The sequence below is a fragment of the Periplaneta americana genome, chromosome 6 (genome assembly GCF_040183065.1).
Source record: "Periplaneta americana isolate PAMFEO1 chromosome 6, P.americana_PAMFEO1_priV1, whole genome shotgun sequence".
Classification (NCBI taxonomy): domain Eukaryota; kingdom Metazoa; phylum Arthropoda; class Insecta; order Blattodea; family Blattidae; genus Periplaneta; species Periplaneta americana.
This window is the reverse complement of record NC_091122.1, coordinates 150784185-150796312: the sequence shown is the minus strand read 5'-3', so window position 1 is coordinate 150796312 and position 12128 is coordinate 150784185. Positions and strand designations below refer to the sequence as shown.

Here is a 12128-nt window from a genome sequence, read left to right as displayed (position 1 = left end):
GGTATTACACAGACTCCTAGTGTCACTTGATCTTAATTGGATATTATTTGTGTAGTGAATATTAGCCTCGAAACCACCACGAAAATGTAAAGCTATAAATCAATTATTGGTGGAAAAAAAAAAAAGAATGAACAAATGTAGACTGCTACAGATAACAGATGTCTTACACATTAAGGATGAAGTTATAATTTCACTTCCAGTGCTTGCTGAAAAGAGAAACGTTAATAATAACAAATACCTGTGTGTTAACTGTTCCAGGAATACTCCATTAGCCCAGCATCGCATAAGACAGTCCCAAGCAGTGGTGGTTATTCGCAACTGGAAGTCAGTTGGCGCTGGTCCCCCTGATAGTACTTGGGGATTGCCCTCACTCATTACGTTCTCAAGTGTACCAGCAATCTCTTGGAATCTATGGAGAAATCGTTAAATTTAGTAACTCTTAAATTTTGACAATAATGTAAGACACACTGTTAGTTAAACATATGAAGCACTGAAAAATAAATTCATGTGCCTACACAGAGCCATAGCCTCAAATGCTAAAGGAGTAGGAAGAAGGAAGAGCACACCAGGATACATAAGGTTTGTTCCAGCAAGCAATTCAGAATGCATTCCTAACTAATACTGAACTTATTTTGGCGTATACACCAGTTGTATACAGTCTCAGAAATACGAGGCGCACCCAGAAAGTAAGTTTCCCTATTTTTTCCCCTTGAAAGTAAACGTAATTAGCCGTGTCAATTGCGCATGCATAACAGATCTATGACGTATCAATCATATGCCAGCCGGACAGGTCCCGCCTGGTGCCAGTAGCGTGGCAGCAGTGGTCCGAAATGGAAGCTCTTATTCCTTCTCCCGCCGCCTGCGAGGTTCGGTCGGTGATAAAGTTCTTTAATGCACAAAGCATTGCGCCAATTGAAATTCATCGGCAGCTCTGTCAGGTCTATGGGCCGAACATCATGAGTAAGCAGATGGTGCGTTGCTGATGTAGGCAGTTTTCCGAAGGTCATCAAAGTGTCCATGATGAAGAGCGCAGTGGGCGACCATCCCTCATCAATGATAATCGTGTTGAGCTGGTGCGTCAGTGCATCATGGAGAACCGTCGCTTCACGATTACGGAGCTGAGCAGCCATTTTCCACTGGGCAGGGAGTTGTTTCATCATCCACCCTACAGTCCTGATCTTGCTCCCAGCGATTTTCACGTTTTCTTGCACCTCAGGAAATTCCTGTCCTCCGGTGAGCGTTTTGGCAACGACGAAGAGCTGAAGACGTCTGTCACACACTGGTTCCATTCACAGGCGGCAGAGTTCTACGACAGAGGGATACAAAAGTTGATCCCACGATACGACAAGTGTCTCAATTCTGATGGTGGCTATGTTGAAAAATAGCTGAAACATTGCTGTACCTGTTGCCAATAAATGTTTTCCTGAAAGTGTGTGTTCTTTTTTTTTTTTTTATAGGGAAACTTACTTTCTGGATGCGCCTCGTAGTTCGGGATTTTACGTTGCTGGAACATTTCTTGAACTGTTCGGTTTTCCCCAACCAAAAGGCAAATGCCGGGTAATCTTTTGGCGAATCCTCGGACCTCACCTCATCATTGTAGAAAATTACTACATTGTAAAACTGTAAAAATTTGTAATTGTAATATTGTAAAATTTTGACTTGTTCCACATCTTAAAGTTTCATTGGTCATGTAAGATCTATGGAAGATAATAAATGAATGAATGTTCTTTCACGGCCTTCGAAGTTTGGCTTTGGCGTCAGAGGAGATATGACTAGCAGGAACCCTTAACTTTTTATCATATGAAACTGACAAAGAAGCATATACGACGAACAGGCTCTCTTTCTGTCTCTCTCCATCCCATCCTTCTCTCTCTCTCTTAAAACTGTTATGTGTAAAAGTGCATCAATGTATTATTATTATTAGATTTTAATAAAAACAGTTAATTATAAAGTTGTTGATTTATATGATACTGAATATAATTTCAAGATCATAAAGGTTTCATGAAAATATTTAATTGAATTATCAGAAACTTTACCTAATCTGAAAATACACAGGAAGATTCCATCGTTGAAGAAAAGCAATGTATTGTGGATGAGCATGTAGTCTCTTCACACCAACCTGAGTGCCACAATACCTCTCCAACTTCTCCAGAAACTCTAGTGTTTCACAATATCTCTGAAACAAGAAAAACGAAAATCTTGCTGCACTTTAACAAAACTCCATTTAACTTTCTAAAGTAATGTTTCAGACATTACTGCTCTTGAATTCAGTTTGGAAGATCGTCATTTTTATACTGTATAGAAGGTATATGATGATGATGATGATAATTAGTAAAGGAAATTAAATATATATATATATATATATATATATATATATATATATATATCATTTCAAGCTAGAAAAAGTTTTCAGTGTTCATACAATACATTATAATTACGTCCTTTTTATACAATAATCAATAACTACTTTACATTAATTTTAAATTTCGTTATTAGTTTTATCAAGTAGAATAAAATACTGATGTTTAAAGGAATAAATCTAATATATATATATATATATATATATATATATATACATGTAATAAAGTGTACCGGATTTAGAATTTTACCGCTAATGGCACTTCCAACTGTGCCAACAGCTTCCATCATGCAGTCGACAAGGTAGTCAAAAAAAAAAAAAGAATGTCTTAGGCAGTAACTTCCATTATCAGTAATTGTTCTTACCAAAAAATAACAGCTTTATTTAAAAACATTCTACAAGAAGTGCTATATCATATAGGTTTCCTGGGTCAAAACATACACAACTCTCGTTGTCTTGTTCACTTCCGTTCTCTCTGAATTTGCTAGCAAGATCATGCATTTAAGACTACTAAGATCCAGAAAGCTGAAAAATACTCTAGTAACCTTTTGTGCATTTATCAGGCAGAATTTGTGAGAAGTGAGAAACACACAGTCGCTGCTGTATAGTAAATCAAGAAATTTCCATTCCAAACATGTCGTCAAAAAATTAATTCTTGGTTATATTGACGAAATTTAACTCCCGTCCATAGAGGGTGGGTGAGTCAAATTATTTCACTATTATTTCAAGCCCTGACCTTATTCAGCACACACAACCTGAGGTGTGTTTGGGAATTTGTAACACAGTTATGGAAGTATTGCTTAGATATAAGAAAATAAAATGAGCATATTATATAATACAAGACGTTCATGTTCATGACTGTCTCTAATATTAATTGTTTAACTTTTATGATATTTATTAGTAAAACATGCACTACGTATAAATAACATGATTTGGAAAATTTTGAGAATTTTTAAAAATTTTGAAAATTTTTTTACATTTTTTAAAATTTTGAAAACTTGCTAATTTTAGAAAATTTTTAAATGATCATGTACTGATTTTCGTAAGTATTAGTGTGCATTTATTTTTACTTCAATCAAATGTTTATTAATATGAATACCAACTGAAGACAGTGAAGACCATGATCTTAGGTTTATTCCTGAAAATAGGAAAATACAAGTAACAAGGAAACTACAAAATTTAAGAACTTCATACATTGAAAACAGCCCCATTCAGCTTGCCTACTGGACATACACTGAAATGTCAAGTTTTCAACTCCTAAAAATGATTTCAACCCTCACGTCTCGATTTACTCGCTTACATAAATGTGCTGCAAAAATACTACCAATGGTCTGATTCAAAGTAAGTTTGCGAACAAATGTTTTTGGCCATGAAGGTATGCAAAAGTCCTCAAAGATCAGTCTAATAGATCGAAATCTTAATTGTTCTTTGAGAATATATAGTTCAATATCATTGACTATAAACATTCACAATACTGTAAGTATAAAAAAGAATGAAAAATTACGTCCGATGTACCGAAGACGTAAAAGTATGTAGTTCTTTTTAATAAATGTTTTGTTTTCAATATAGTGTTCCACTTTGTTTTCCCTTATAATTTGAAAGTTGTAGTGAATACCATTGTATTATCGTCATTACTTCTTTCATGCACACTTATTATTTCATTCTGGCCATCCGCAAAGTTAGTAAGGAATGAGTTTTATTTTTTAAAACATTGATTGCTTAACATCACAATTAAAATTAAACAAAGCCTATACACATAGCTACGAAGAATAATTTGGTTTCTTCGTTTCAATGCATTAATCTTTATTTGAGGAAAAGGAAGTTGCTACCCTATCCCATTATCTCCTGGCTTAGTTGCCTCACGTGTGATGTCTTATTGGTGTCGCTTATGAGGTTCAAACCTGTCTTCGGACAGTTGACTAAACAACCTTTTTTTCTACTTGTAACCTAGATCAAAGCATTTTTCTCAGAGAACAACACAACAGCTTGTAGAATCCACCACTGATATTGCTGTTACCTAGAGGAGAACCAATGTGCATGAGTGCGCTTTCGCTAAATATGGCGGACCTATGAGCTGAAGGAAATTGATCTAAAACGTATCTTCAATACTGGTAAAAAAATTCTTAAAGTTTCCTATGTTGTTACATGCATAATAATTTGATCATTTACTGAAACAGACAAACTAAGATATTCTGAAGATTAAAATGTTAAGAAGAAATAAATGATTAAATGACATACTTGGTAGAACATTTCCGGATTCCCTGGGGCGTATATTGATGGTAAATGTAATTCTAAACGTTGCTCTACTTCAGGCCAAAAGCTATTAACAAGGAAGTCAAATCCTCTGACTGCAGGCATACTAAAAGAGAAAGTTCAAACATTTAGTATAAAATCAATTATTAATAATTCAAACTACAATAACAATTATATAAATAAAGAAACATATTTCATGTATATGGTGACAACATGTGTAGGAACATGGAAATAGTTGAGTTCAAAGCTAGAGAGCGCACATGCTTAGAAAAATTTATCACTGTTGCGCAACGTTGTGTGTTATCTTGAGAATTATTAAAAAATGAAAGAGCCTTTCAAATGAATATGCAGAGGTAAGATGGTTTGGATATGTACATTGCGAGAAGAAAGACTGCCAGAATAGTATGGTAGGCCAGAGTGGATGGAAAGAGACCGAAGGGGAAACCCACACAGACTTGGGTTTTGGGATGAATGAATAGGAATGGTTTCCAAAGAAAGAAGAATGGATATCAACAGATCAAAAATATTAACTGCAGACCGAGATAAATGGGGAGCTGTTTGTAGAACCTCTGCACCTGATGATACAAGAGGATCGATCGAGTACCAGTATGTAAATAAGCAGGATTTATTTTTGGAATGAACCGTCTCTTTAACACAGTTTAAATGATTCGATTACTGTCATTTTGATAAATGTGACAGTTTCGTGGAAAGTATTAATGATGATAATCGAAACTCAACTGTACCTAATACGTCTATACAGGGTTAGTTAAAAGTCCAGCACCACCTAAATAACTTTTGAAGCATACGGTTTAGTGACATGAAATGTTAAATGTTATGTTTTATTTAATGACGCTCGCAACTGCAGAGGTTATATCAGCGTCGCCGGATGTGCCAGAATTTTGTCCCGCAGGAGTTCTTTTACATGCCAGTAAATCTACTGACATGAGCCTGTCGCATTTAAGCACACTTAAATGCCATCGACCTGGCCCGGGATCGAACCCGCAACCTTGGGCATAGAAGGCCAGCGCTATACCAACTCGCCAAGCAGGTCGACTCAGTGACATGAAACTTGGTATGTGAGGATAACCATATACTAAGAACTCAATAATGGTATTACCGAGTTTTTTCTACTTCCGGTTTAACCCAATATATTTTTTTATTTTTGAATAGTGCTAATTAAGAGCTTTTCAAAAAGTACCCACACTCGATACTTCTGTACAAATTTGAAGTGTTGCTAAGTCAAGAAAACAGAAAAGTGTATCGAATAGTAAAATAATAAAATACTCCTTCCTTAACAAAAACAAAACAAAGCTAGCTCACCTTCTAAATTATGTGTTCAAATTGGTAGCCCTCAGCTGCTTTACAATGTGTCACTTGATCATAGAAACCATTTAAGGAATGATTTAACCAGGCTTTAGGAATATTTTGCACCACATCCATTTTTATTTAGCAACACTGAATTTGTACAGAAGTATCAAGTGTGGGTACTTTTTGAAAAGCTCTTAATGAGCTTTATTCAAAAATAAAAATATATATTGGGTGTTCCATTTAAAATAAGAGAGTTGGAGTTACTTCCGGTTAAACCGGAAGTAGTAAAAGCTCGGTAATAGCATTATTGAGTTCTTAGTATAAGGTTATCCCCACATACCAAGTTTCATTTCATTGAACCACATGCCTCAAAAGTTATTTTGGTGGTGCGGGACTTTTAACTAACCTGTATATGTATAAACCTATTCACTTCCTCATACTGTATATATCCGCCCTAGTAATTACTTAAAGGACTGCTGAGAGCTAGTATACGCCCCATACTTGCTGTAGCTGGTCTATTTTTAGCTTGTGCCCAGTAAGTCATTTTGCGTATTACATGAGATTATAAGTTTGTATTAAGTATATTGCCTACAATAGTTTACTGTTGTGTTGTTATGTTCAAGTAAACAAGGAAAAGTGGAGAATATATTATTTCAACAACTTCCTTAGGACAGTCACTTCACAGAGATATGGCTAAAAGTTATTTCTCATCAAAATAGGCATTTCACTCTTTATACCAACACTGTATTTACAGTATATCTTTTGTTGTTTTAAAATTACATTAGGATACAAAACAGTTGAAATTGGAATGATAGCCTAGTAATAATATTCACATATTTACAAGACAGGCTATATTATCAAGTCAAAACATCGAAAAGACCGTGTCAATCATTCCTCACAATTAATGTATCTGTTCAACAAAATCCACCACACATATTAAAATAAAATCAACACTATAAAATTGGTTTATAACTTATAAACGATTGTCAACAAATACTAACAAATAATGCAAGTATATCTGCATCATTCTTACTGAACGTTAATAGTTCTAAAGATGCATTTTACAGTAAATTTTTCCACAAGATGTTTTAGCATTGTTTTTAACTTGTTTTTGCATCGAACTCATTCTGTCAGTAGACATGTTATTTGGCAAACCCTAAAGGAGTATGGCATTCCATAAAAAATTATTAATATTATTAAAGACATGTACCAAGGTTCCAAAGCACAGATAATACATGAAGGTAATCTCTCAGAACCTATAGAAACGAAATCTGGAGTAAGACAAGGGTGTATTCTCTCCCCAACATTGTTTCTGATGGTGTTAGATAGAACTATGAGAAGGGTTATAGGAAAAAGGAAAAGAGAAATTCAATGGGATATTAACAATCGTCTGGAAGACCTTGACTTTGCAGATGATATATGTTTGCTAGCACAGAGATTTAGGGATATGGAAGCTACAGTTGAGAAATTACAAGAAGTAGGAAATGTTGGATTAAAGATAAACTCCTCTAAGACAAAACAGATGAGGGTAAATTTTAATCATAAAAATTAATTGACATTAAATGATATAGAAATAGAAGAAGTAGATACTTTTCTATAGCTGGTAAGTGTGGTTACAAAAACAGATGGAGCGGAATAAGATGTGAAAAGACGTATTCGGCTAGCAAATAGAGCATTTGTGCAGCTATAACCCATATGGCAGAATAACAACATCTCATTGAAGACAAAGCTCAGACTGTTTAACACAAATGTAAGGTTGTGAAACATGGAAAATTACGGATGTAATAAATAAAAAGATACAGACGTACGTCAACAGATGTCTGAGGTGTATTCTAAATATAAGATGGCCGGAAACAATAGCAAATGAAGAACTGTGGAGAAGAACTAACCAATCACAAATATGCTACCAAGTAAAACAAAGAAAATGGAATTGGATAGGCCACACGCTGAGAAAGCCAGATTGAGCTATTGAGAAGACTGCAATTGATTGGAATCCACAAGGAGTAAGGAAGAGAGGACGGCCTAGAAAAACATGGAAATGATCAATAGAGGAGGCAATAGAGAGATGCGGGAAAAGCTGGAAAGAGATGAAATGGATGGCTGGCAACAGAGTACGCTGGAGGAACTAGGAACAACAGGATATAAGTCAAAGTCAAAGTTACATCGACCTTGTTAACTTATTTTATTTATTATGGCTGTAATCACTTCACAAATTGCAAATATGTCATGTAAAACACGCCAAGCACACATGTAATTATTTTTGTGTTATTTAGGTACTTCACTGTTAATTGACCTCATGCTTTATTTATAAGATCTGAAGATGCTCACTGGTGAGCAAAAAGATTTGTCGTAAAATTAAATTAAAACAAATTTATGAAATTAGATAAGCCTTAAACGGAATTACCATTACTTAAAGATTATTAACCGGCTTATCGGTACCATCTATCTATAAAAATGATTTGAAATGTTTAATGTAATGACTAAGGAGCGGATTCCTATGTAATTAAATATTCTTTTTGCGTGTGATAAAACACAATTAATAAAGTTAAAAATTCCGAACATTAAGTTTTAAGTTTAAAACCCGAATTTTATTTCACATAAAAACACATATTTTCACAAAAAAATTATGTAAATACATATTTTCTGGAAATCTATTATAAACACATAAATCTTTGAGTTTTTTTTTACTTAAATAATTCTTTTACAAGAATTTGTAAATATTTTAAAACTAAATCAATAATAGATGTAGATTCATTTTCCGGGCTGAGAGGCCGTGGTCTATTAGTTGGTTTTATACCAGACGTTTCGTCTGCAACTGCAGCAGACATCTTCAGTGGAGTGGTATCCGAGGTCGCAAGACTCTTCTCGGAGTACCTGAGGCAACTGATCCTGTGTCTGGTTGTGTGACCTCGGATACCACTCCACTGAAGATGTCTGCCGCAGTTGCAGACGAAACGTCTGGTATAAAACCAACTAATAGACCACGGCCTCTCAGCCCGGAAAATGAATCTACATCTATAGACTCCGGCCGTGAAAGCCTACACTGCAAGATAAATCAATAATGTCACTCAGAAGTACGTTATCTTTTTAAGAATTCTTGGTTGCTTCGTGTTTCTAAGCGCTCCGTGGTGTATCCGTGATCCATTTTCGTAATAGTATCACCTCAAGTTCTGAGAACTGCTAGGCAGCATATCAATGTTATTATTAGAGAATAAATTAACATGGACAAGGAGGAGACATCCTGCAACACATAATCAGGAATGTTTATTGTTGCTGAAGATGATTTCATTCCACGCTTTGTTTGTGAAACACAACAGATAAGAGCTCGGGTATGAACATTATTTAATTTAAACAAATCTCTCGCCTCTCGCTCATGTCTATCAAGTAAGGCAATACGTCTTGTTGTGATTTCCTGTTATCGGGCTTCGTCAAACGATATCCTTCAAGATATACTGAAAGATGGTTATTTAAAAAACGATTTGGCTTTCCTATTAGCAAATTTAAGCTTTTTGTGTGACACCATTAAAAAACTCGAAACATCCAAAAACCTGTTGTCTGAAACAGGGAGGTGCGTGCCGTGGAAATTAAACTAGACTCGCTTCCAGGTTCAAAAGCACAATTACTAAGAGACAAATTCCAGAATGTGTTTGGGGAAAACAGTGGATATAAAAAAATGTGTAAAGTAGCTCAAGTATTGGAGGATGTGCCTGTAGGTGAAATTGACGGTGTTTGTGTTTCTGACATTCCTCTCTCTAAATATGCAAGTTTGACATCCTGTGATGTGGAAAGATCGTTTTCACAGTATAAGTCGTTGTTCAGAGATAATCGGCATGCATTTGTGATGGAGAATTTGGAGATGACCTTTGTTGTCCACTGCAATTCTCGGCCAACTACTAGCACTCAAATGTGGTTGGTGAGTACCTAGTAACATTTTTTTTTTCAAGCTAAATAAGGTATTTTTGTTATATTTAAAATAAATATTTGTTTATTTTTAGCAAATATTTTTGTACTTTTTAGCACATAAAAAATAAATATATTTAAATTTTTAGCACATAAAAATCCGCTCCCTAGTAATGACCTGTTCATTAGTTTTGTACATTCCTAAGTGGAAGAGAAGTCAAGTTCAGGTAGTTATCCATTGATATAAACTCAGCAGCTACATCAAAAATACTGTGGAAGGAGTGAATTGGATCATCTATATCGCCTCTCCCTTATACCCATGCCTCGTCTAGACTGTACATAAATTTACAAAATCTTCATTAATATGCCAAAAAATATGATAAATGTAAGAACCATTCATTTGAAAAAAGTATAGCTACAAGAGTACAAAAATTACTGAATATATTATTCTAATAGATCCAAAACTGTCTTACCTCACTCCCCTGGCTGTAAGCTTCAGCAGCTGGTCCATGTGTGTATCAATGAACGAGAGGATTCTCGAATACACACCCTGCAGACCTCTAGGATCTGACTGCAGTGAACTTTCACTAACAACATTGTGTAAAGCAGGTGATACAACTTCTCTTCTGAACAGTGCTTCCACATCTGCTGTTTTGTCTAGTGTGATGTATATTCTCAAACACCGAGCCATTCCTTCACTGTCTCTTTCTCGTAAACTTCCGAGGAACATTCCATCAAGACTTGATGTTAGAAGGTCACGAATCTTTTCTGCGCGCTAAAAATTAGACAGTATTATTTATTTAGTAATAATTCGTCACCTGAATGCAAGAACTAGGTAACTCGAAATTTGCGTTTTTTACTGAGTGTTCATTTCAAAGTGTATCATGACGTCACTGCTGTGAGTCAGCGATTTGAAGCAAGTTTCAGCTTTTACGTCAGAGAAGTTGCCTATTAATCAAGGTGTTCAATCTGAACTTGAGAACATGTATGGTATAACTTGAACGTCGTACAACAGATGGTGGTCTGTACGGTCTGTGTTATGATTTATTTAACAACGCTCGCAACTGCAGAGGTTATATCAGCGTCGCCAGATGTGCCGGAATTTTGTCCTGCAGGAGTTCTCTTACATGCCAGTAAATCTACTGACATGAACCTGTCGCATTTAAGCACACTTAAATGCCATCGACCTGGCCCAGGATCGAACCTGCAACCTTGGGCATAGAAGGCCAGCACTGTCTGTGTGCTACCATGATCTCTTTCGAACTGTGTTTTGCATGGGCAAGTCGTACGCAGGGTATTTGTTATCATTGGTTGCATAAAGCAACATTCCACAACACAAATCAAATGCTCCGTGTCCATGTTGACTGTCGAAGTTAATGTCAACAAATACTGTACATAAGTAATCGTCTTAACCCTCTCCCCATATCCCGATAGTAAGAAAAAAACTCACCTCAGTACGTGTTTCCAAACAGTTCACATTCCTGCCACTACAGGCGTTACTGGTAAGTACTCTTCTGAATGAACGCCGTACTTGCCAGGCAACTTCTCTGGCACATAGGTAATATGCTTCTGCGGAAGTGTGGGAAGATTGAATTCTCTAGACTCATCGGCTAGCCACATTACGACATACAGCGAGCCATGACACATTTTGAACTGAACACGCAGTAGTTATCTCTGTTATAGCATAGCAAAAATCGCACAAAATGTAATGCAAGAACTAGGTAACCGATCGAACGATACCAGCGACATCTATTTTGCAATGTAAAATATAGGTAAAAGAAACTATACATATTCCTTAGTGCAATAAATAAGTAAATAGGCAATGTCACAAAATATGAAAAATCAAGTTACCTAGTTCTTGCATTCAGGTGACGAATACAATAATACTTTCGATTACAAAAAAATTATCAGCATTGATGAGATATCAAAAGAAAATAAACTGGAGGAAAGTAAGTAGGTACTGGTCTTCTCACTTGCAAAAACTTCAACACCACAAAACAACAGGCTGATGATTTAACTAAATTGTACTGGGATCAAAATTAATATTTTTAAATAAACTATTCTCTGAAAACAAAAATAAGTTACAATTTTAATCACAATATGAACAACAAATGAACTATATGTTTTCAACTGGAAGGCCAGTGGATTAAGAAGAATAGTAACTATAGTGAGGGGTCATATAAGAACAGTTCCTAAACAGCAAATATTGCAGTCTTGTCAGTGTTGCCAACTGTTACCAGATATCACACGATCTTATCTACTAAATGACTTATTTACTTACCGTACTTTATGTTGGAAGGTTATTCTA

General features: G+C 35.4%; 1 protein-coding gene across 1 annotated transcript in view; it reads right to left on the bottom strand.

Moving 5' to 3' along the window:
• The window catches only part of Cog2 (conserved oligomeric Golgi complex subunit 2), a 44101-nt gene that overhangs the window by 24954 nt on the left and 7019 nt on the right, over positions 1-12128 (bottom strand). The window contains exons 4-7 of the mRNA XM_069829295.1: positions 10294-10595; positions 4598-4718; positions 2037-2176; positions 239-409 (exon numbers count right to left, since the gene is read on the bottom strand). Of these exons, the coding sequence (XP_069685396.1) occupies positions 239-409; positions 2037-2176; positions 4598-4718; positions 10294-10595 (734 nt within the window). The remainder of the gene's footprint in view (positions 1-238; positions 410-2036; positions 2177-4597; positions 4719-10293; positions 10596-12128) is intronic.